We start from the raw sequence: 23346 nt of genomic DNA, 5'->3' as shown, positions 1-23346 counted from the left end.
CACTTTCTTCGTGGCATTCACCATCATTACACCGTCCGCATTACGTGTTCTCTCTCCTTTTAACAAATAATTTTTAGGTGTTAAGAGTATATTACTTTTGATTCTATGTTAGAATCAACATAGAAATTAACCATTGTTAATATCTTAGTATCTTAACTTTAGTTATTATTTTCATTGCAATGAATACTCGAACTTTTTATTTATTTGTTTAGAAATTTAGGAGGACCCAGTTCAGTTTTATAGTATGCTTTTTAAAACTTACTATATGATGGACTTTGAAAACATGCTTTTAGAAGACTATGTGATTTTTATTTATTATTTATTTATTTTTATTTTTTATTTTTATTCTCTTTGGAAGACTATGTGATTTTTAAATCCTATGGCAATGTCCTTATCAAATTAGCCATTTCCCCAGAAGGCTATTACAACAATGTTATGATGAACACCTTGTTTATTAATTATTATCTGCATAGGTGATCATTCCCTGAGGATAGAGCCCGAAATGGAATTGTTGTATCACAGAGATGAAGAATTTTATGGCTGATCTATGTTGCCAAATGATTTTCCAAAAAGTTTTCGAAACACGATATAGTGTCATTGTACCTTTGCTTTATTATTTTAAAAATATTTGCTAAGTTAAGGGAGAAATAACATCTCGTTATTTCATCGTATTTTTAGTTACTAGTGAGGCTGATGTGCTTTCAAAGACATGTTTATTGACCATTTTGTTACTTTTCTGAATTATCTATTTATATACTTTTTTCCATTTTAATAAATGGTAATTTGTGTGCATCAATGGATGAAAGTAATATGGTAACGTTTGTGCCGCCATTAAAGGCTTCACAGGGTTAGTGAAGGGATTATACACCCTGAAACATTGGTGAGGAATGATAAAGGCCTTAAACTGTAAGCCTCCTGTGCATGTCCACTTTATTTATTCATTAGTAAGTCTTAACACTTCCCTTTGAACTTGTATCATTAACTAGTTGGGTTTGGTCATCGCTTCTGCCATGTATCTATGAGCACAGTAGTGTCTGTTTGCTTGTTTTCACGGAACAGATGGCCATATATTTTCCCATCCCGATTTTTATTTTATTGGTTTTTCCATTCTGAACAGGACAAACTGTGAAGTATGCATGAAATTAAACCTCTTGACCAAACACCCAGGATTCCATGACTTTGTCCCATGTGATGGTTCAACTTTGGGTTCTTATATTTCACTCGGAGTCCAAGAAGCTCATTTTGTGCCATATTTCTTAAGCCAGGAACAGTCTAAACTATTTTTCCTAGTGCCCTTTCCCCTGGTGGACAGCTAGTTGAAGCCTTTGGGAGTAGAAGGACTTCCCGGGACATAAGCCCAACCCTTCCTCCCACAGCCATTTAAAATTGTTTAAAAATAACCCCTACTTAAAATTTTGTGGCAGGCTATGACAACTTTGTAAAAATTGTATGTTTGCTTTTCTCCTCTTTTTCGTTTAGTAGAACACTGTTTATCAGAGATTCCCGGAGAAAGACGTGTATTGCCAAGTGATTCAAGAAAGTTTCATTCTTTAGGGCCTGTGGCAAAGCACAAGTCATGAGCACACTGCAGGTGCAGCTGACGTCCACACTGGAGTGCGCTGGCCAGCCAGGTTGAGTAGCGGTGGGTTAGGGAAGGGATTCTGCCTTTTCGAGCTAAGTGGATAGATTCAAAGACACCATTCGTGCATTGATTCATTGACCTGTACCTTCAACAAATGTTCCTTGTGTGCTTCCTATATGGCAGGCACTGTTTTAGGCCCTGGACCGATCAGGTTTCTAGTTTCTTGAAACTTAGGTTGTAGAAAAGAATTAAACAGTAAAAAAAACGATATTGCAGTTGTTTAGAACTCTACATATGTGTGTGCCTGTATACAGGGTGGGGCAAAAGTAGGTTTAGAGTTGTGACTATGTGAGATGCAGAGTTTATTCTTATGTTATTATTTATTAATTATTGTATTACTTTTCATAGGAACAAATGTAAGCCTCCTTTTGCCCCACCCTGAATACACACACACACACACACACACACACACACACATATATAAAATAAGCCAAGGCCTTAGAAAATCCTCCTTAGAATATGTATTTGCCAGCTCCTGCTACTCTTCCCCTGTAAACCTGGCACTTGCTTCTCACCCTCTGCAGAGAGAAAGCCCAAGTCCTATCATTGTCCTGGAAGGCCCTCCAGATCACTGTGGCTACCTGTGAGACACCTCATCTCCTGTTCTGTACCCTCTCGCACACTCCCATCAGCCATCCCACCTCCTTGTAGACCCTTGAACTTGTCAAAGCAGTTCTGGGCCAGGGCCTTTCATGAGAGGTTTCCTTTGCCGGGACTGGTCCTTTCTCAGAGTTCCTCGTGGCTGGCTCTCACTGACTTGGGTTCTCTATTACAAGAGCCAGTCATTGTATTCGAGAGGACTTCCCAGGACATGCTGATGCCCCTCCACACCCAGCTGCTGAGCCTGCGTTCATTTCCTTCCTGCGCCTTAGGGCATGTGGGTATTTGCTATTGCCCGTTCCCCTGCCCGCCCGTCCCCAGGCAAAGCGCACGTGAGCAGTGAGGTTGCCTTGGCCACAGCCCTTTCCCCAGCACCCGGAGCATCAAGCCTGGCGGAACCGCTGTGCACAGGGAATATTCCTTGAGTGAATGGAGCCTCCTTGAGGGAATGAATCAGGGACGCGGTTTAATGTGACATAGTGTCCAAGTTGCAGTATCTTCAGCCTTGGTTCTTCTTTTTCCTCTTATTTATTTATTTACTTATTTATTTACATACTTACAGTAATATTTTGTTAATTCAAAAGCGCTTTGCAAGAAAATACAAGTATGGCTTTCAATCGGAATGTTATACTTGGACTCCATCCAAGCTCACAAGTTTAGTTTTGCTTTAAAGTTAAAAACCTTGTCACCAAAACTTTAATCCGAGGGTTCTCGCAGAACATATCACAACTGACAGCCTGCAAAAACATTCTATGCAGTAACTCGAGTTCAGCTCCACAGCGTACCCTTCCACTGGCAGGACACTGGCGTCTTGGAGAGTCTCAGATTTCCAAATAAAGAATGTTATGAAGGCTGCGTATTCATATGTAGCAACCACACCAGGAGCACACGACCGAAAGCAAAGGTAAACAAACCTTCTCAAGACTTCTCAGATTCTACACCCACTGGGAACCCTCTACCCAGTGTGAAGTCTAACTGGATTTAAAACACACACACACACACACACACACACACACACACACACACACCTGCTGGCTGTGTTCACGTCAGCTTTTACAGATTGCTTGTTCAACTACAGCTGCTTACTATCCCAGCTACAGAAAAAAAGTTCCATTTTAGTCACATGGCATTTCGTTTTCACATTTGCAGATGAAAATTCTTTTTTTTGGTTTCATCTTTGTTTCTTGTACTTGCAGCATCTTCCACAATTGACTATTCCTAACCTCCTTGTCTGAAAATTCAAATTCAGAACTACAGCCTTCCCAGTTCACTCTATCTGGTTCTCCCTACATGGCCTCGCACGCTCTGTTTGTACCATAGTGTTGTTCGTTTTCATTCACTGGGGAAAGATTTTAGCACACGTGTGTGCTAGGCATTAGGATACAGAGGTGGGAAAGAAAAAAAAAATGTAGTGCCTGTCCTTAAAGGTCCTACAGTGGAAGGTTGCATGTTGCTCTAAAATCATTGTACTGGTCTATTGCAGGAAGCCGAGGGCTGTGTCCCAGTTCCTTCTACTGCATGTCCTAATGCAAGTGTGGGCCTAGTGTTCTTCGTGGTGCTGTGGCAAGTATAAGGAGAAGGAAAAAAGCTGGTGCCTTTCTTGAAAATATACAGGGAGGGCGGGGGAAAAGTAGTGTTAGAGGTGTTTGTATGGAAAATAATACAATGAGCAATAAATAATAATACTGTGTTGCGCAGACTCACACTGTCAGCCTACTTCTGCCCCGCGCTGTCTGTGCTGGGGAACAGTTAGTGTGGGGCAATGAAAATAGCGTGTCACGGGCCGTGCGGCATTCATGGGAAGTAGATGGCAGTGGCCAGAGGTGTCACAGCAATGGAAAGGGTAGAGAATGACCGTTGCGGACTGCGGTGGTGGAGGCGAGGGGGAGGGAAGGAGGCGGGTCCTCCTGGGTATCAGGCCGGAGGGAACGTGCTATCTGTGCTGGGTGAGTGGCGTCCTCAGTGTCCTCGGTCACTTAGGGCTCTTGGTGACAGGGCAGTCGTGCGGCTGTTCCTAGGGGGCCTCAGAAGAGGCTTCCCAGCTCCCTGTCTTGCTTTCTCGTCGTTTCCCAGGGTGGGACTTAGGGGCCCGTGGGGGCCGTCCTGCAAGCAGAGGAGGAGGAACCTGTGGTGCCCATTATGGAGTCTGTGCGTGGAGGCCCGGAGCCCAGGGGTGCGGCCTGGGCATGGTCAGCTGTGCCCCTCCGCCCTCCCGCACTGAGACTTGCCAGAGGTGGCGGGATGGGGAGGGGGGCTTGTGACTTGGTTCTCTCTGTACCCAGGCCGCCTCTTCCCTTTGGACCAGCTCTTAAGTTCCATTTGGCACAACCTGGCCTCGGAAAAATGTTTTCTTACAGTTCCCAAGGCGCTATAGAAGTAGACAATTTAGACTTTGCTCTGAGTGCCTCTGTCAGCAGTATGTCAACTTCGGAAGCATTTTAGAATTTGAGAAATATTTTTACAGGGAAAGTGCCGCAATAAAGTACGCCTCTGACTTTCTATAATGCTCCCTAGCAAGGTCTTACTCTCCCGTGCTTTGTCTTTTAAATGAGTATTGTTCTTAACCCAGCTGTCCTGAACAGGCCACTTTGTACATCTCTTCTCTAGGTTACAATAGGCCCAGCTTCTGCTCTTCATTTATTTCCCTCTTGACATCCTTCTTCCTCTTTTTCTGTTATTTGGGCTTGTTGGAAATGGTATTTTTGGTCGAGGTTATTTTAAGGTGGTGTTGAAATAAATCCTGGGACTGTCCTCTTGTTCAAGAGTGCATGTTCTTTGAAGCCTACACGTCCAGGGTCATCCTACCAAAATAAATTATATGGGCCCCGGGCAAAACGCACAAGAGCCTGACTCTTTATTTATGACAGTTGGCTGCTGGCAGGATGTTTACAGAGTCCTCTGAGCAAAAACGGGCTCCCTTTTCTCTTCTCTGCCTTTTCCAAGAATCCCTAGCGGTCTCATCTCTCAAGTAGCTACGGCTCTGTGTCACTCACTATTTTAGCTTTATTATCCCTCTCAGGGGGGGTTTCAAGTTCAGTTCAATACCAGTCCAATTTCCTGTTTTAACAATTGCACAGGTAGGTGGAACTCAGCAACCTGCCCATTTACAAGCATTCAAGACTAGCTGAGACCATCAGGATATTTTTCTCACCTTGGCTAAGCTGGATAAAATATCCTTATCTATAGGGGAAATTTGACTGGTTTTATCCTTCTCTTAAAGGCAGATTCCGCAAAGCTTCCATTTTTCACAGAGTGTGACCTTATTTCTTAGAATTATTTGGAGCTTTGTAGATGGCTCACAAATTTATAGAAATCTGTGCATCAAGTATCCTATTTTCTGTGTGGAGAAAGGACTTAAAATCTCCAGCAAGTTGGGACATATGTAGATTCTTTACGTCGGAAGCTGATACACTAAATACCCTTCTTACATGCATGCAGTTCCAGAATCTTTATTCATCTTCATTGACCTTTTGTGCAGCCAGCGTGACAAGCAGTCTAGAGGAGTGCACCCTTCCGCTCCCCCCAACCTGTGAAAACTAGATCCAGGTTACTAGGGTGAACTTTTCCCCCCATGTCTACCCCTGTTCTGCCTAAACCCTTTGGACTATGAGTCTGTTTCAAACTTTGCTGTCGTCTTTCCAGATCTCAGCCCTCCAGCTTCAGTTATCCAGGCTGCAGCAGGCTCTGTTCAGAGAAAAGCTGGTGCTGGAGGTGAACCTAAAGGTGCGGGCTCTCTAGGCCAAGAAGATGTTGATAGAAGAAGAAACGGAAGGCTGGGTTGTCGTCCTGTGTGTGCATTCCGGTAGATGGATGTGTCTTTGGAGAAGAGCATCTATCGTAGGATACTGGCGATGGTGTGCACCTGCTAACAGGGCAGGGAGTGGGGCAGGGAAACAGCGGTGGGAGCCGTCCAGGCTTTGACTAGGGAGGGATGTGATGAAGGTGTGTGGGCGGATGGACAGTGTGCCCGCCGTTGGCTGCCGTCCTCTGTCCTCCGTGGCCCTCTGGAGGCGTTGCACCTGTTCTGCGCTCAGTCCGTGTGGTTTTGGTGTGGCGTGCACCTCCGTCCACCTACGCATCATGTCGTTCCCGTGACCACACCATCTGGTTTCGGGTTAAGCATGTGACCCAGTGCGTCTTGGCTTGGGCCGTGGGGGAAGTGGCGGGCGCTGCCTCCAGCCCGCTGGACATGGATGGGGTAGGAGGGGAGGCTGGGTTGCTGGGACCCTGGCGAGCAGAGAGCCGGGAGCCAGCAGAGAGAGGGGAGGGGGCCTGACTGAGAGACCAGGGTGAGGGGCTGGGTGAGTTGCACCCCTGGTCGGTCCGAAGCCGGCCCCACCACTGACCTTTATGGATATATTCTCCCCCAAATCCCCTGTGGCTTAGGCCATATGAGGCTGAGATTTCTCTCTCTTGCTCCTAGCAGAGTCCCCACAGTGGTGGAGTCTGATCATCTGCACGCAGTGTTACTAGTTAGGGGCCTTTTGATAAACATTCTGGGTTCAGAGTAGACACTCCACAAATTAATAGCATTAATTAATAGATTAATTAAATGGGCATAAACTGATGGGCGACTGCTAGTTAATTTTCACAGGGTTCTTTCATAAGTACCTTGTGTTTAAAAAATACTTTAGCTTCATGGCAGGATACATTTTAAAAGTTACTTTTTTTAGGCAGCTTGCAAATAGGATTATTTTCCTGCAGTCTCGATGTCTGTATCCCATGAATATTTGTCTCTGTGTTATAGCAAAGATCTTTTATGGATTTTATGAGGGGCAGAATCTTGTATTTCTTTTGGTTGCATGTCATATATTTTCTTGGAGTGTGCTTTGTGATTTTTGCCCTTCCCTCAATATCTGACCTCTGAATAAATGGTCCTGGGAAAATACTTTCATTGGTTTTACAATTTTAAACAGATTAAATCTGGCTTTTGGGAGAATTGGTGTTCCTGATTTTTCTACCAAATAGCTGGAGTAGAAAACTCCTGAAGCTTCATGACTGCCCGCTTCTATTTGTTTAAGCAATTTTATGTAAGTAGGGGAAAAAGTGCTTCTTTTAATTACTTTAATTTTATTTGCAAGTAAGTTTATTATGTAACATTTTACAATATGATTTAACTTTCCCAGTTTTATGGAAATATGTAAGTTTAAGGTGTGTGCAACATAATGATTTGATATATATTTATTGCAAAAGAACTACAATAAGTTTAGTTAACATCTATCACTTCACATAGCAAATTTTTTTCTCTTGAGATGAGAACTTTTAAGATCTTTTAAAACAGCTTCCAAATATACAATACAGAACTGAAAGTACTTCTTTTTAAATTGGAAAATCAAGTGTATTTTTTCTGATAGCATAACAGATTATAAGAATTCTAATATTCTAAAGAATTTTTAACTTTTTATTGTTTCACTTTTTCTTCTGTGTCAAGGTACTTTGCAGCTATAATGGGGAAATGAAGTCACAGACATGAGGTGATCGTTCAGCGGGAACAGGAATTAAATCTCTGACGTCTTTGTTGTGGATTTATCAGTGATTACTGTAAATTAATAACTGCTGAGATGTGCCCTCTTTCTCTGACATAAGCAGTTACTCCCAGGGGGAATCATTCATTGTCCAGGAGCTATAGAGTCAAACTTAGAACATCTTAGCAACACAGGAACACCAACCATAAATAAAACGATTGCGAATTTCGAACAGGGTGGCCCTTTCTATAATTAATGCATGGCTGGTCACAAGAGAAACATGATTCCTGGAGTACTTCTCCTCATGCTGAGGGTCATTGTACCTTCTGACCTGCAACACGCCACTGCTCATGGACCACCTGGGGACCCAGGTTCCTCCGGCCTACCTGGGGTCTGCCCCTCCAGGACAAGCAGGGGGTTCAAATGCCTCCCCAGGCTGCTGTATGATGAGTCATTAAGGCTTTGACTTCAGCCAGTGCTTTTTCCTGGTCTACCATATTACTTTCTAATTGACATTTGAGGAAAAATGGAGGCGAGGCTTTGGAGCCATTGCCTTTCCTTACTCTGCAGCATTGGGCCTGGATGGAAGAGGTCAAGCGCAGGAGGGGTCTAGCTGTGAGACCATGGGCAGTCGATTTACACCTCATGCCCTTCCATTTTACCCTCTGTAAGATGGGATAACCGTGTCTACCCTCCAGCAAGGGTTACAAATGGTGTGTGGATTACACTCAGTACACTACCTGACACTCAGTAGCTGCTCAGTAAAAGGTAGTGAGTATCGGTATTATCATCACCCTTTCTTCTTCTGCCCCCTCTGCTCAAGGGAGAAATTAGTGGAAGGAAATCTGCCACCGTTGTGCTTCCTTCTTTACCATCAGCTTTTCTGGCAAATTAGTCCCGGGTTGGCCTGACGGTGACTCTCAGCACTTAGTTGGTGGGGGTGGGCACTGCTTTAGGGCAGAACAGCCTCCACACCCAAGGCCCTGGCCCCCGAAGGGCGGCTTCCCTCCTGGGAGCTTCTAGGAGCAGCTGTGTGGCCTTCACCCCGGTCTCCTACTCACTGTGCTACCATCGCATGGTGCAATGGACGGGCATGCATTACCGTGCACTTAAACTGCGTATACACACGTGTTTTTTGTGTTGTACACATGGCTCAGGTGTTCTGCTCACGACGGCCCATTTTAGGAAAAATGAACTCTGCTTTTACTTTTAGCTTCTCATTATTGTAATAGTCTCAAGTTTGGTGTCTGCCCCAGTCCTTGTCACTGAGCCACCTTCTGACCAGTGGTATGGAAATCTCATAGGTGGGAACTAAGAAGCAAGATTGGTCTGTATGCCATGTAGCCTGAATATCATCATTAGACTGTAAAAAATTTTTTTAAAAAGATGGATGGCTAGATATTTAGATTTTAAAATACTGTGGTATGAGAAATCAGGTTGGCATTCTGATATAAACATACATTTTACATAATTCTTTTTTAAGTTTATCTTAAAGAATTCTGTGAGCATTAAGATTAACTGTAATACTTCTAAAAAGATGCAATCTGATGTCCTTGGTTAAAGAAAGGCAACCAAAATACGTTCTTTCAAACATTAAGCGGTGTGTTTGGGCAGGTGTGTTCCTCTTTCACCTTTGGGCCTTGAACACTGGGTTCAGTGCAGCCTCTGAGCCAGGTTCAGAGACCACTGAGGCACCTGTTTTTGCTGAGACAGGTGCTTCCTCTTAGGAAATCACACACATTTTGTTGGTCAACCACATTACCGAGAGGCCGAATTTCTGGAGGGTTTAATATTGAATCGTCCTTGTGTGTATTTTCACTGTTACTGTTTTGTGTGCTTTCTAGCGTCTCTCTGTGGTACCACTGAGTTAGAACTGCGGCCTATTAGCGTGGAAAGACATTAAATGCCCATCAGGTCCTTGATCGAAGTCAAAACCCAGAGCTAGAAACTCCACTGCCTGCACCCAGCAGCTCAATTTCAAACTCAGAACCGGAACCAGAGCCCAGGCCTGACTCAGAGACAAACACTTTACTCTTCATGCTGGTAGAGTTAGAAAATGTCATGATACCAAATTTAGCCCGACAAACTATTTATCTAACTGCTTTTCTTAGATTAGAACATAAACTTGTTTTAGGTTTTGGCTGCTGCAGACATTTTGATCTTTCCCTGTTTAACAACCTCTGGATCTCTTCCCTCAAATGGCAGTGACCTGCGGCCTAATTTATATGGTATTGAGCGTCTTTGGCCCACAGAAAGCCAGGGCCATAAGTTTTTCCTCTGTCTTTTTCAAGACAAGTAACCCTGCCCTGCACTTTGGGCTTCTTGTCCTGCACAACAGCTTTACTTTCCCAGATAGTCTGAGATGCTTCTGGAGCCCAATATGTTCATCAGGCCAGTGTTCGACCTGCTGGGTACAAAGGCTCCTATTCTATGAAGCTTGCAATTAGTCAGTGGCGCGATGGGGAATTGCCGAGGTTCTGTCTTGCAGTGATTTACAGGGTCCTCTTGATTCCAGGCGGCGAGGGAAGGACTGAGCTGGACTTGTGATCCCCAGCCGGTGTCCCGTTTCAGGCCTGGCATTGCCGTGTGGGGTCTGGTGTTTTCACTGGAGCTTTTCAGGTTGGCCTAGGAAAGCTGATGGAATCTTTCTTCCTTCCTCCCTCCCTTCCTCCCTCCCTTCCTTCCTTCCTTCCTTCCTGCCTCCCTCCCTCACTCCTTCCCTCCCTCTCTTCCTTCCTTCCTTCCCTCCTTCCTTTTCTTGATCTAACCCAACCAAGCAGAGATGGGAATAAAAAGGCCATTAAACTGGGGCCCAGTATTTTCCTCTGCATCTGTACGATTCTCAAGGAGAGACGACTCGATCGTTTCACCCTTCCCTTCTTTCTGCTCGGAACCTCCCATGGTGCAGCACACGGGCGTTTCACTGAATGGAACTGGGCTTTCTCAGCCCCAAGACTCCTGAATGCCTCCTTGGCCAGAGTTTGGCCTCTTGGACCTCATTCTCGGCTTTCTGTCTTTGGGTCTCTCTCAAAGCCTGTTCTGATAATGCTTTGTGAATATAGTTTTACAGTATGTGTTTGTCTTAAAGCGTTCTCTTTGCAAATTCTTATTTCACATACAAAGTTGCTTAAAATAATTGTTCATTGATTGTTCTGAGCATATTGATGTTGAAGAAGAGGGCTAAAATGACCTCAAAGGTATTCGCTGGTGCTCACTGCCCTGGCAGGCTTGACCTTTGGGTTAGACCAGTGGTTCTCAACCTTCCTAGTGCCGTGACCCTTTAATACAGTTCCTCATGTTGTGGTGACCCCCAACCATAACTAAAGCATAGTGATTAATCACAAAAACAATATGTAATTATATATGTATTTTCCGATGGTCTTAGACGACCCCTGTGAAAGGGTCATTTGACCCCCAAAGGGGTCACGACCCACAGGTTGAGAACCGCTGGGTTAGATAGACCTTAGCTCCCAGCTGGGGAAACCCGTCAGGTCTCTAAACATAGTTAAAATAGAAATGAGTAAGAATTTAACTCCTGGGGTCATTGAGGAGGCTCACTGAAGTCAGAGATGCCAAGTGGTAGTGCAGTGCCTAACATAGAGCCAGTGCTCTAAAAAGATTGGTGACTGCTTTCATTATTGTTTTGGTAATATTTACATCAGCCAGATGACAGCTGGGATCAGCCTGATCCATGAGACACTGGTAAAGTTATTTTGAACACCCCCATTGTCTTCCCTTTGGAAGTCCAAATCTCTCCCCAGAATTTCTGCCAACCCCGCTGGAGGCCTGCATTTTCACCTCTGGCGTAGCCTTCCGCTTCCACTGGATTTGTTCAGGGAGTAGATTGTTTCAGCGAACATTTATGCAGCTCTGGGCCGTGACAGAGCTAAGCAGGGTTAGAACCGGCCCCTTCCTTAACTGCACAGCATTGTCCAGCTCATCAAGGCATTTTGGGGAAAAGCCCAGTCCTCTGAAGGTCTGCGGCCATGGGAGGGTTCATAAAGCAAAAAAGATATTAGCCTCTTCCTTCCCACCCCTGCATTATTGCCCCAGCACTTCACTATGTCATTCAGTCATGCTTCAAAATGAGGTATACATATTTTCTAAAACACGCCAAAAGATTCACAGTGTTTGTGTTTGAATTATGAGACTAGAGGTGACTTTCTTTCCTTCTGTATTTCTGAATCTTAAAACATCACATAAATTAGTATATGCTTCCACATTTTTTCAAAGACCAGTTTTTTAAGCTGTAGGAGAAAGCTTCTTAGGATTAGGGAGACTTCAGCATAAACAGGATACATCCTTGCCCAGTGGTCCTCTAATCTAATCCTTTAAAACATATCCCTCACAGATTACTCCTAATGGGAGTTATTTTTGGTCCTGTATGTATCTCAACTTGAGATGCCCCCTCATTGGCATAATTAACAGGCTTCTTTCTTGACAACGACATGCCAGTTGCTTCTGGAAAGCTCTTCGTGTGCTTCAGCCGTTGGCTGCTGTGGGATGGAGTCAGAGAGGCCAGGCTGTCCCTTCTGGCTTCTGCCCGGTCTGACCTCACTTCCGCAAGGACTGGGCCCTCTACTTCCTCAGCTCCCATGAGCTCACTGCTCCAGCCGCTGTGGGATGGTTTCTGATGCCAGCACTCTCTGGACCACTCCTGCTAAGGTCTCCACACCTTCCATGTTCCTGAACTCCATGGGCATTGTACGGATCTTGCCTTCTGTGGTCTCTCAGCAGCTTTTGACACAAGTCCTCCCCTCTCTCAGATCAATGCTTCTGCACACTCTCCCGTGACATCATGTTCTCCTGATTTCCTCTTAACTGGCCATTTCTTCCAAGTTGGCTTTTCTGACTCCTTCTCTTTCATCCAGCCTTCAAATGTTGGACTTCCTCCGATCTCTTCTCTTCTCCCTCTCCACGCTCTCCCTAGGTAACCTCTTTTGGTCCCATGGTTTCAGATACCATTCATATGCCAATGACTACAAGCTTAACTGCATTTCAGCAAATCTAGGGTGTGAGTGATTGTAAGATGCACTGAGATTTTATGTACCACAGGAAAGACCAAAGCACTGCCTGTTAAATGACACAATGGCTTCTTACCACATTAATCATGAGATGCACTGTATTTTCAGAAGTGTCAGAATGTGAAAAGTGTACACTCAAGAATTAAAGATGGATTGTAATGTGTGTTGCATAGAGGAGCTGCCATTCGCAGAGCATGAGTACTTAGTATGTCTTAAGCATGGTGTTCCTTGGAACATGCAAATGAATTACAATAACTTTGCCTAGGGAAGCTGGTAGTTTCTTAAGGGCCATCTCTCTCCAAGTTTGAAAGAGGCCTTCTTACCATAGGGTTGTTATATATGTCCATGTGATAGGATTATGTAAACTGAACAATGATGCAGAGATATTGAGCCAGTGGGTCTTCAAGGGGTTGGCAAAATTCTTGAGATTTATTTCATTTTATCTAGAGTTGGCTGGCTCTCAAGTCATGGTCAAGAGCGCTCTGGCTACCTTAGTGTAAACCATGTGGAGGAGCTGAGCAGAGCTCCTGATCTTCACCGAATTTCTCAGACAACTGAATTTTAATTCCTGTTACTCATTTCTTTGGTTGTTGCACAGCACTGGGAAATCGTGCTGCTGGTGTTTCCCTCTTGCTTTTTTGTTTCTTTATTCCTCTCTCTCCTTCAGAATTGCTTCTGACAGCTGCGGGTCCTGTAAGAACTAGTGCCAACTTTTGAAATGTAATTTTCCTGCAGCTGCCTTCAAAGTTAACATGAAGACATGGAAAAAAACCTCATTAAGTATTCTAATCTATGACCATCTGCAATTCTTGCTCAGTTCTACTAAGGTTTTCTAAAAATAACCTAAGTGGTATAGCTTTCTTCACTTCTGTAGGGAGAATAATTCTTACTAAATATTTGTATCTCGAAATAGTATCTTATGTTCAATATAATTATCTCAATAAAGCTCTTTTTTCCATTAGTTCTAAAGGCCGGGAAAATTATTTAATTTTCATTTTTAGCTATTAACTGGTATATCACCCCTGGACCTCTGCTTAATTTAGTTAGGCACATTGTAGCATGTAAATTAGTTTTTTCCCATAGAAATGTTCCAAAAATAATATATCCCCTAGCTTCTCTCTTCCCACAACTCTTTTTCATAATATCTTTGTTGTAGTTAGTTTAAAATAGAATGTTTAATGACAAATGTTTAAATAAAATAATCCAATCACATGGGAATTGAAAAATATTCTCCTTAAAAACTCCTGGGTCAAAGAAGAAATAAAAATTCCAGTTATGGTCTTTCTAGAAACTGAGAATGATAAAACATGCAGCCAAAGATTTACTTGGAGGAAAAGGATTTGTCTTAAATTTTTGTCACTAAACTAAAAGAATAGAACTTAATCAGCTAACTATTAAACCTGAAAGTTTGGAAATGAACAAAGAAACGAAGAACACCTCATATCCTGAGGAAAGAAAGTTAAAACATGTACTAACCAGCACAAGCAGAAATTAACAATTAGGAAGGAGAAAAATTACTAAATTAATAAACCCGAGACCTGTTACTTTGAAGAAAAACCTTTGGCCATCTAACCACCAAAACTAAGAACAGTGAAGGAAGACATGCAGAGAGAGATTTGCCCGCAGATAAGAATTAAAATATTATAAGAATTTGAAAATCAGCAATTAGGAAATAATTTGTAAATAAAATGATGTCAAAATGAGATTTAGTAAGAAATGGAAATATTGAACAGCTTCATAACCATACAAGAAATTGAAATAATTATTAAATAATTCTTTTTGTATAGAGAAGTGTTGGTAGCCCTGACCAGGGTGGCCTCGTTGGTTGGAGCATTGTCTCATAAACTGAAAGGCTACGGGTTCAGTTCCTGGTCGTGGCACATATGAGATACAGCAGGTCAATGTTTCTCTCTCACGTTGGTGTTTTTCTCCCTTCCTCTCTCCCTCCCATTTTTTCTCAAATCAATAAGCATGTCCTTGGGTGTCTGAATTTGTTTCAAATAATAAATAACTTACATGTTGGACTTTTTCTAATTAATTGATGTAATCATAACCAGATGAATTCATGTAATAAAAGGAGCACAAATAGGTTAGTACATGCCAGTCTCTTAAAAGCAAAGATGAAGAAAACAAGAATGAAAACAAAACAAAATAGTTATCAGAGATAAAATGTAAGCAATATTAAAACATCAATATACTATTCCCAAGTTGATCATATACCAAGAATCTAAGACTTCTTTAAAGATTAAGAAATCTATTGCTATTATTGATAACATGGTACTAAAATAAAAAGCAAATATTCATCCAAATACTATTAAAATAGCATAATGTTTATTGCTGATTTTCAAAAATCAAAACTCTTAGTAAACTAACAATAGATCACTTCCACAATGTGAAAGAAAATACCAGCATCAAACCCAATGGTGAAATATTGGGAGTGTTCCCATCAAAAATGGGTATACATGAAAAGTTGCACCACATTATTAATCATCAGGGAAATGCAAATCAAAATCTCAGTGAGATGACATTTTATGCATAGTAGGATGGTGGTAATCAAGAAGAGATTATAACAAGTGTTGACAAATAACATGGAAAAATTGGAACCCTCATACTTAGTGGTGGGAATATAAAATGATACAGTCATTTGGAAAGCAGTCTGGGAATTCCTGAAAAGGTTAAACAAAGTTACCAATTGACCCAGCAATCCCATCCCTAGGTATATGAAGGTCTTTCTGGAAAGTATGCGGCCATGTAATATGAAAAGTAGACATTTTTTGAAGAAGATACAAGATAGAAGAAACCTCAGTCCCCTTCAAAGTAGGCACCTTGGGACCTTACACAATTCTCCCAGTCTCCATCAGCTGCCCTGTCATATTTTCTTGAATCTCAGCGACGGTCTGAAATCTCTACCCTTTCAAAGGTGACTTTAGCTTTGGGAAAAGCCAGAAGTCATAGGGCATTAAATCTGAGCTGTAGTGGGACTGAGTCACCTAGGTGATTTGATGTTTTGCCAAAAAGTCTGTATGAGACATGATGCATGAGCAGGTGCATTGTAGTGTTGAAGCTGCCAATCATCAGTTGCCCATAGCTACAGCCTTCTGAATCATTCGAATAATGTCCACAGAGGAATGTTCAAGCTTAACACAAAATCTGATGCAGATTCATAGCTCTACTCGCTCAGTCACCTTGAATGTGATGACCACCCAGTGCACCTGCTCACTCAATGGTGTCTACCGCCCCTACTGACTAGTACAGTGAAGTCATCATTATTTACGCATGTGCATTCCTGTCCACTCTCCAGGGCTGCCAGGTTATATTAATGTTGCACAAACCATTCTCATTATATTCACAGTGGTTAGACTTGTTCCAGATAGACCTCAATATATATACCCAAGAGAAATGAAAACGTGTCCTCCCAAACACTTGTACAAGAGTGTGCATAGCAGCAATATTCACAGGAGCTGAAAAGTGGAAGCAACCCAAAGGTCTGTCAACTGACAAATGGATAAATAAAATGTGGTATATCAATATAATGGAATATTACTTGGCATTAAAAAGAAATGAAGTACTAATACATTCTACAAATGGATGAATTTGGATTAAAACATAGATTGAGAACATGATGCTAAGGTAAAGAAACCCATCAGAAAGTATGACATAGTCCATTTACATGAAATGTCCAGAACAGACAAATCCACAGAGATAGGAACTACCGTTTATGGTCGCCTAGTGCTGAAGTGGTTGGGGGAGACTGCTCATGGGTACCGGTCTTGTATTGCGTGGGCTGATGAAAATGTTTTAAAATTGGTTGTGGCAACGATTACACAGTGATGATATGTACATTGCTATGAATATACTTAAAACCACTGAATTGTATACTTGAAATGGATGAGCTGTATGGAATGTGAATTCTATTGCAATAAAGCTGTCATTGAAAAAACAAAAAAAACCACAAGAATGACTGCTGTCACCACTGTCACCACTGTCACTGTTATTTTGAAGGTGTTATTTTGAAGGTTCTAGTTCATGTCAGTAAACATGGGGAAAAAGAGGTATAAATACTGGAAAGAGACAAATTATTATAGAAAATATTCCTCTCTACTCAGAAGATTCAAGCAACTTTATTGAAAAAATTATTGGAACCAGTAAAAGGGCTTGTTAAAGAGGCAGTTATAAAACATAAAAATTAGGCCATAGGCTACTATCCTTACTATGTAAACTGTTCTGATAAATGGGTAAGAAATGGTAATCACCCAGTAGGAAAGTGAACCAATGATATGAAGACCATTTACTAAGGAGACACAGGGATGAGCACCCATGTAAAAGAATGTGGAGCACATCAGTAACAAAAGAAATGCTTTTTAAAACCGTAAGCTGATAGGTTTTTCAATGAACATCTTTAAGAATCGTAGCCATTCATAAGGCCTCAGGAACTATGCAACCACCCCAGAATAAAGACAATGTTTCAAACCTAATTCTTCTCTCTCTCTGTTTTTAAATTTTTTTTTCATTTTTTAAAATTGTTGTTCAATTACAGTTGTCCCATTTTTTCCCCCATTGCTCTCCCCTGTCCTGCCCACCTCCCCCCTCTCCCACAGTTAATCCCCACCCTATGTTCTATGTCCATAAATACCTAGTTCTTTATTCTCCTTACTAGGTCCCTGGAAATTGGGAAGAAGTGGGATGGGACCTGGAAGGCTGGTTTGGTTCTAAGGACTCAGAGGAGACTGGGTAATGGGTGTCTTGAGTGCTGTTTGCCCTTGGAGTTGTCCTGAGCCATGTTCATTAGGTTGGATGACTGCCTGGGTCTCCCCTGGAGCAGCTGAGAAGCCCTGGGCTCGCCAATTCCATCAGGACCACAGCTTCTCCATGGGGCGAAGGAATGGAGCAAATACAATTTCCTAGTCCCTAAGCTGCCTCACAGAAGCATGGAACCATCCTGACTTGAGGGACAAGGGTTGAGCCAGTGTGTGTCTTCAGTTTTCACTTGTTCCATAGAGCTTGTCTTATCGCTCCCATTACATTTCATATTGGAGAGATCCTAATACACACATCCTTGAGATTACCCTGTGTGTAAGAAATGTATGCTTGATAAAAAAAGTTTCTAAGACATCGCTCCTAGCAGTTTAAAATAGCTCAGTGGTGAGGTTTCCATGTAGTAGACAGACTTTATTACAAATGAATGCAGGTATCTTAACTTGGGAAGTTTTCCTTGTAAACATGCAGAACGTTTCTTTGATACTTTTTGCTCCCAGATATATATTTATATTTCCTGCCTTGAGACAATTTCTAAAACTGAGAAACACATAGGAAAATACATTATTTTCTTTTTAATAGAAAGTAATTTATACATAGTTATTGTGTAAACTCAGAACGTGGTGCATAGGTATCTGCCTTAAATGAGTTATATAATTACAGTGAAATGAAACCACTGACCTATGTAAAACACAGAAAAGGGAACCTGAGAGAACAGCATCTGTAAATCTTCTGCAGTACATTTAAAATTATACTTAAGTTATTGTTGAATGTGTATCTTTTGATATGCAGATTCATATTCTGTGATCTAATCAATAAGGGGCAAATTTTGTTTTTTCCTATTGGGAGAATTTTCAAAATTGTATTTTGGATTAAGTACAAGATTACCGACCTGTTAGTTATTTGCGTGACTACCTCTTGTGCTTTAACTATAACTCTGTCAATCCCATTTTCCTAGGTCGAAAATGTCCGCTTGGTAGATCGAATCTCTTCTAAGAAAGCAGCCCTGGGTACTTTGTATTTGACGGCAACTCATGTCATATTCGTGGAAAATGCCCCTGACACAAGGAAAGAAACATGGGTATGCATTCCTTATTTTGGGCTTTCCATTATTTGAAGCAAGAAGTTCACTTCTCCACTGTTTTGTTTGTCCCCAGGGTGAGGTGGGCAGGCCTTCGGTGTTCGGGTATTTGGAGAACAGCTTTGGGAATGTGACCTTTGCCCTTTTCTGTCCAGAGTCAAATCAACATTTACTTACTCATCTTAAACACTAATTATTTGGCCATCGTCAAAGGTAGACCTAGGAATAGCCAGAGATACAAGTGGTTCATGTCTCAGCTTTCGAGTAGAGATTCAATAATGTCAGTAGGGCCACGTGCAGTCATTTTATCCTGTTATCTTCACTTTTCTGATAATGTGAAAACACAAAAAAAAGTAAAGGAAAGCTAGGGAAGAGTCCCAGCATCAGGTATTTCTGCTAGTGAATAAGACCACTGGATATTTCTTATTTTTTATAGTCAACTCACCATGACACAAAATTAACAGAGCCAGAATCCCTGACTTGTAGATTTGGCCTTTCCTGTATTCCATAGACATTGTTACATTTTCAGCAGATGGTGGCAGGTCCTACTTACTGTAAAGGAATTTAAGGAATGAAATGCTGCCATTGAGGACTAAGCGGAGACCCTCCTGAAACAACAAAGATGCCCTTCTGCATGATTTCCTTTAGAATAAATCTCTGCAGCCTGCCTGGCCCCCAAGGACTTAGAAAGCAAGCGCAAGCTGCTGTTGAACTTGAACATTCCATGTGGAATTCGGGAGCATGGCGGCCCCTCCCAGCGGAGTCATCTCTAGCTTTTGTTGATTGCAAGGCTTATTTTACTAACATCTCATGCCCTTATTGGATTTTAGCTATTAACCGCAATCAACAATTGGCTACCAAAATGTTCTCTTACCTGGACTTGTACAAGATGGTATACCGAATAGTTGGCTTCCGATCATGAGCCTGAACATCAGAAAGCTTGGCGTTGAAAAGTAACCTGATAAATTTAGACAGTTGGTTTTTTCCCCAAACACCTCAGTTCTTGTTATCTGAGCTCAGGTGTTGAGCTAGCTGAAGGGTGGGGAGTGTTGGCTGTCTGTCTGTGTGGCTCCGAGATCTGCATCCCTCCCTGTCCTGTTCATCAGTGATTTGTGCTGAGCTTATATCCACATTGACTTTCGGTTGTAGATTCTTCACAGCCAGATTGCTACCATTGAAAAACAGGCAACAACGGCTACCGGATGCCATCTGCTTATTCGTTGCAAGAACTTTCAGCTCTTACAACTCATCATACCGCAGGAGAGGGACTGCCATGATGTGTACATCTCTCTGATACGCCTTGCAAGGCCAGGTAGGGCAGAGGAGCTCAGCGTTTATATGGACCCACTCTTAAGGAATTCACTAATCACATTCAAGAAGTTTATATAGTGCTTGAGAATGATACAGTGTTTTAGGAGTCATATGCTAGCCCACGCCTCGTATGAGGCCAAGAAACCTGACTAATCGTGTTCCTCTCCCTGAGTGGTCTGCCATATGAACTTCTTCCATTATTCTTAGTATTTACTTTTTCTCTGGGGGTTAGAAGTGTGTTTGTTTTCCTTTCAGGGTGGAATCATTTTAAAATGATGCCTTTCTGATCCTGTGATAATCAAGTAACCTTGATGGAGGTCTGAGACCAAACTGATAAATTGTTCCATATGGAAAACATTGATATCAAACTATTCTAATGCAGTGGTCCCTGTCTTGGGGCTTTCAAGATTTGGTTCCTGTTGTTTTTGGATAGTAATATATGTTTCCCAAGGTTGGTATAACTAGACCTTTGTTAGCGTCAGTGAATATTCAAAGTATGGAGCCATTGAATCTCCTAAACAGAACCTCCTGGAGCACCCCAGGAAGGAAAGGTTTGGTAGATCTGAGGAGTACCTGTTCTCAATTATTCTCCTGGATCCTCAGATTTCTAGCCTATTACGCCCATCTACAGAACTGTTTCTAGTCTCCCCATGTAACTTGTGTGAGCTGTGGGGTTCTTTTGCTTAAAGAAAACACACATCTAAGTTTCTTAGGAGAATATAGTGAAAAGAGGTCACTTATATGAAAGTCACATCCATGGTCGTGTTACCCAGAAGTCATTAGCAAGGAAATAGGATAGGAGTGTGCAGTTACTTTGCTAAATGCTTTGTGATTTGGGACAAGAAGTTTGATTATAAACTCTTCAAGGTCCTCAGTTTCTTATGCTCTGACCATAGCGTCTGCAGACAGCTAAGGGCTAAAGTTAGGTAATGAAAGTGATGCCAGGGAGCTGTCTGAGTCTGATGATGTGGACTTTATTTGCTCCTCTTTGAAGGCAGCTGGTTGAAGCTTTTTCATCTTCCTGCGTTGAAAAGAACTGCCGAGTTAGCCAGGAAAGTGGTTGAACTTTTTGGAGGCGGCACTATAATTGGAACAGAGGTCTGGGAAGATGTACATTAGGTTGCACGCAGTCGAGAAAGCAAGGACAATTGTGGGCCAGCAGTTCTATGTCGCTGATTAATGGACGTCCGGAATGACAAGTGGGCTCTGACCAGATTAATGGGGTTTACGAATAGCCCGGAGACCTGGGAAAGGGCTAAGTGGCTCAAAGATCACAGCGCCATTGAGGACTCTGACCCCGATGTCAGTGAGCGCCAGGACTCACATTGTGAGGGTCCCCAGGGAGGACAGTCAGTGTCCCCCCAATTTTAAAAGTACACACTTTCTCTTAGGGGTGATGTTTTGAGAGTTAGATATTTGGCATAGCCAGAGATCAAAAAGGAAACCATAGTCCTTAATTGAGTTAAAGGCATTCTCTTAGAAGATTTTTAAAAGCCACCAGCATTTGGAAACATTGGAATTGGAAAGGACAGTTTACTTAAAGCACAAGACTTTCATAAGTGTGGGAAGATGAAGTGGAACCCAAGCAGTTTCACAGTTTAATGTTGAAGGTGAGGCTAAAATCAGGAAGCAGAGTTTTGCATCTGGGTGGCAGTGGGGAAAGGTGGAGGGGGCTTCAGTGGGGAGTAGGGGTGGCTTATCAGAATCATCCAAGGATCTTTCACAAAACACACCTTTACCCTCCTCTGGGTATATGAGAAGAGAGAGCTGTGTATGTGTGTATGTGTGTGTGTATGTGTGTGTGTAGTATACTTTGAATTCTAGTGCTACCGTATAGCTCTGTGCTTAGTCACCAACACAAATCACGTATTTTCAGTTTCCCTTATGGACCCAGCTAGCCACAAGATCCTGTAGAGGACATTTTTTTTGTTTGTTTTAATTACAGAAGGAAAAAATGTTTGAGAATCCATTTAAGTCAAGGCTTACAAAGGAGATATTTTCAAAGCTCTTACAATTCTTTTCCCTGAGTTAGGATTTCTGGGACAAGGGTAAATCAAATGACTGAAAAATTTGGCAAGATTTTATCGGTTTGCATTTTGTATGAACTAAGATTTTTAAGAGTTTGATCATGCACTATAAAGATCCCAGTAAGAAAAAATAATGTAGCCAAATCCAGTAAGTTCCTTAACTCTTAGTAAAGAAATAACTCAAGGTGAAATAATGATATGGCCCATATGAGAAAATAAGTTAATCCCATAGACCCAAAGTACTTGTTAGGATATACATTTTTATGATTAAAAAAAAGCCCTATTTTGTGTCGGCCTGCGAACCAAGTGTCGCTGGTTCGATTCCCAGTCAGGGCACATGACTAGGTTGCACGTCAGGTCCCCAGTTGGGGGCGCAAATGAGAGGCAACCACATAGTGATGTTTCTTTCCCTCTCTTTCTCCTTTCCCCTCTCTCTAAAAATAAACAAACAAACAAACAAATTTTTTTTAAAAAGCCCTATTTTTCGGAGAGCTTCCATTTTGCCTATGTTCTTTCTTTTCTCCTCCAATTTGCGTCCTGCAGTTTATTTGCATATCAATTACCTTTCCTTTTGTAGAGTTTGTGGAACTTTGACTATTTAAACCATCTCTTTATTTCCCCATTTTTTCTAACTTATTTTTCAGATCATCTTAGTCCTCAGTTCTTCTGTTATTCATTATGATTTTTAAAGTATCATAATTGACATAACGTCATTTGCTTAATATAATTTTTTTTATAGTCTTTGTTTAAATCATTGCAGCTGAATAGTTTTTCAGGGGTAATTTCCTTTTTATTGATGACACTAACCTCTAAATCCACTCGCTCTTTTCCCCTAAGTATTAGCTTCCACTATCCTAACGTTTCATTTGAATGTTTGTGTGTTGAAAATAAGCAAAATCCAATAATAGCTGTGTTATCTTCTCACCCCTTGTTAAAAGGTTTTCAAGTTCATTTATTTTAAGTTGCCCGGATTAAGCAGACTATTTGGAGCCATTTTGCTTTCAGTTGTTACTTTTGGTTCTGAAATACCCACATTTCTGTGTCCTTCTCGTGACTGTTCCCTTCCCTCACCCACGCTTCCCATTCTGCTGATGCTCATTCATGTTGGCTTTTCCTTTCAAGTTTTTTTTTAAATTGTGGAAGGGAAACAACCAATGATATAATTGTATTCTTCAATTTTCATATTGGTTGTTACAAGTTTCTTTTTGATTTTTGAAGTCCTTTTGATTTTAATATTATATCACTTCTTTCCTCCCAAATAGTCTATAATATGAGAACACGGTTCCCTAAAGATTGTTTTCATAACCTTTAGCCAGATACCCGGGAAGCAAACTAGGTTATATTTCTGTCCTCCCTGAATGCTTTGTGTACCCACAGCTCTCTTCTTTGTGCAATGAACACCCTTCCCCTTTCTATGGGGGCGGGAGGAGACGCAGAGGTT

At 41.9% G+C, this 23346-nt stretch overlaps 1 protein-coding gene across 2 annotated transcripts in view; it reads left to right on the top strand.

Moving 5' to 3' along the window:
- MTMR7 (myotubularin related protein 7) overlaps positions 1 to 23346 on the top strand; it is a 78239-nt gene that overhangs the window by 6505 nt on the left and 48388 nt on the right. For both annotated transcript variants that reach the window (XR_016507399.1, XM_090258085.1), the window contains exons 2-3: positions 18445 to 18567; positions 19717 to 19879. Coding sequence is in view for 1 of the 2 variants with exons in the window: in XM_090258085.1 (XP_090114211.1) it covers positions 18445 to 18567; positions 19717 to 19879 (286 nt within the window). In the remaining variant the exon portion in view is untranslated. The remainder of the gene's footprint in view (positions 1 to 18444; positions 18568 to 19716; positions 19880 to 23346) is intronic.

Source organism: Furipterus horrens, unplaced genomic scaffold (genome assembly GCF_987537825.1).
Source record: "Furipterus horrens unplaced genomic scaffold, mFurHor1.1.pri manual_scaffold_12, whole genome shotgun sequence".
NCBI classification, from domain to species: Eukaryota; Metazoa; Chordata; class Mammalia; order Chiroptera; family Furipteridae; genus Furipterus; species Furipterus horrens.
This window is presented reverse-complemented; position numbering and strand designations above follow the sequence as displayed.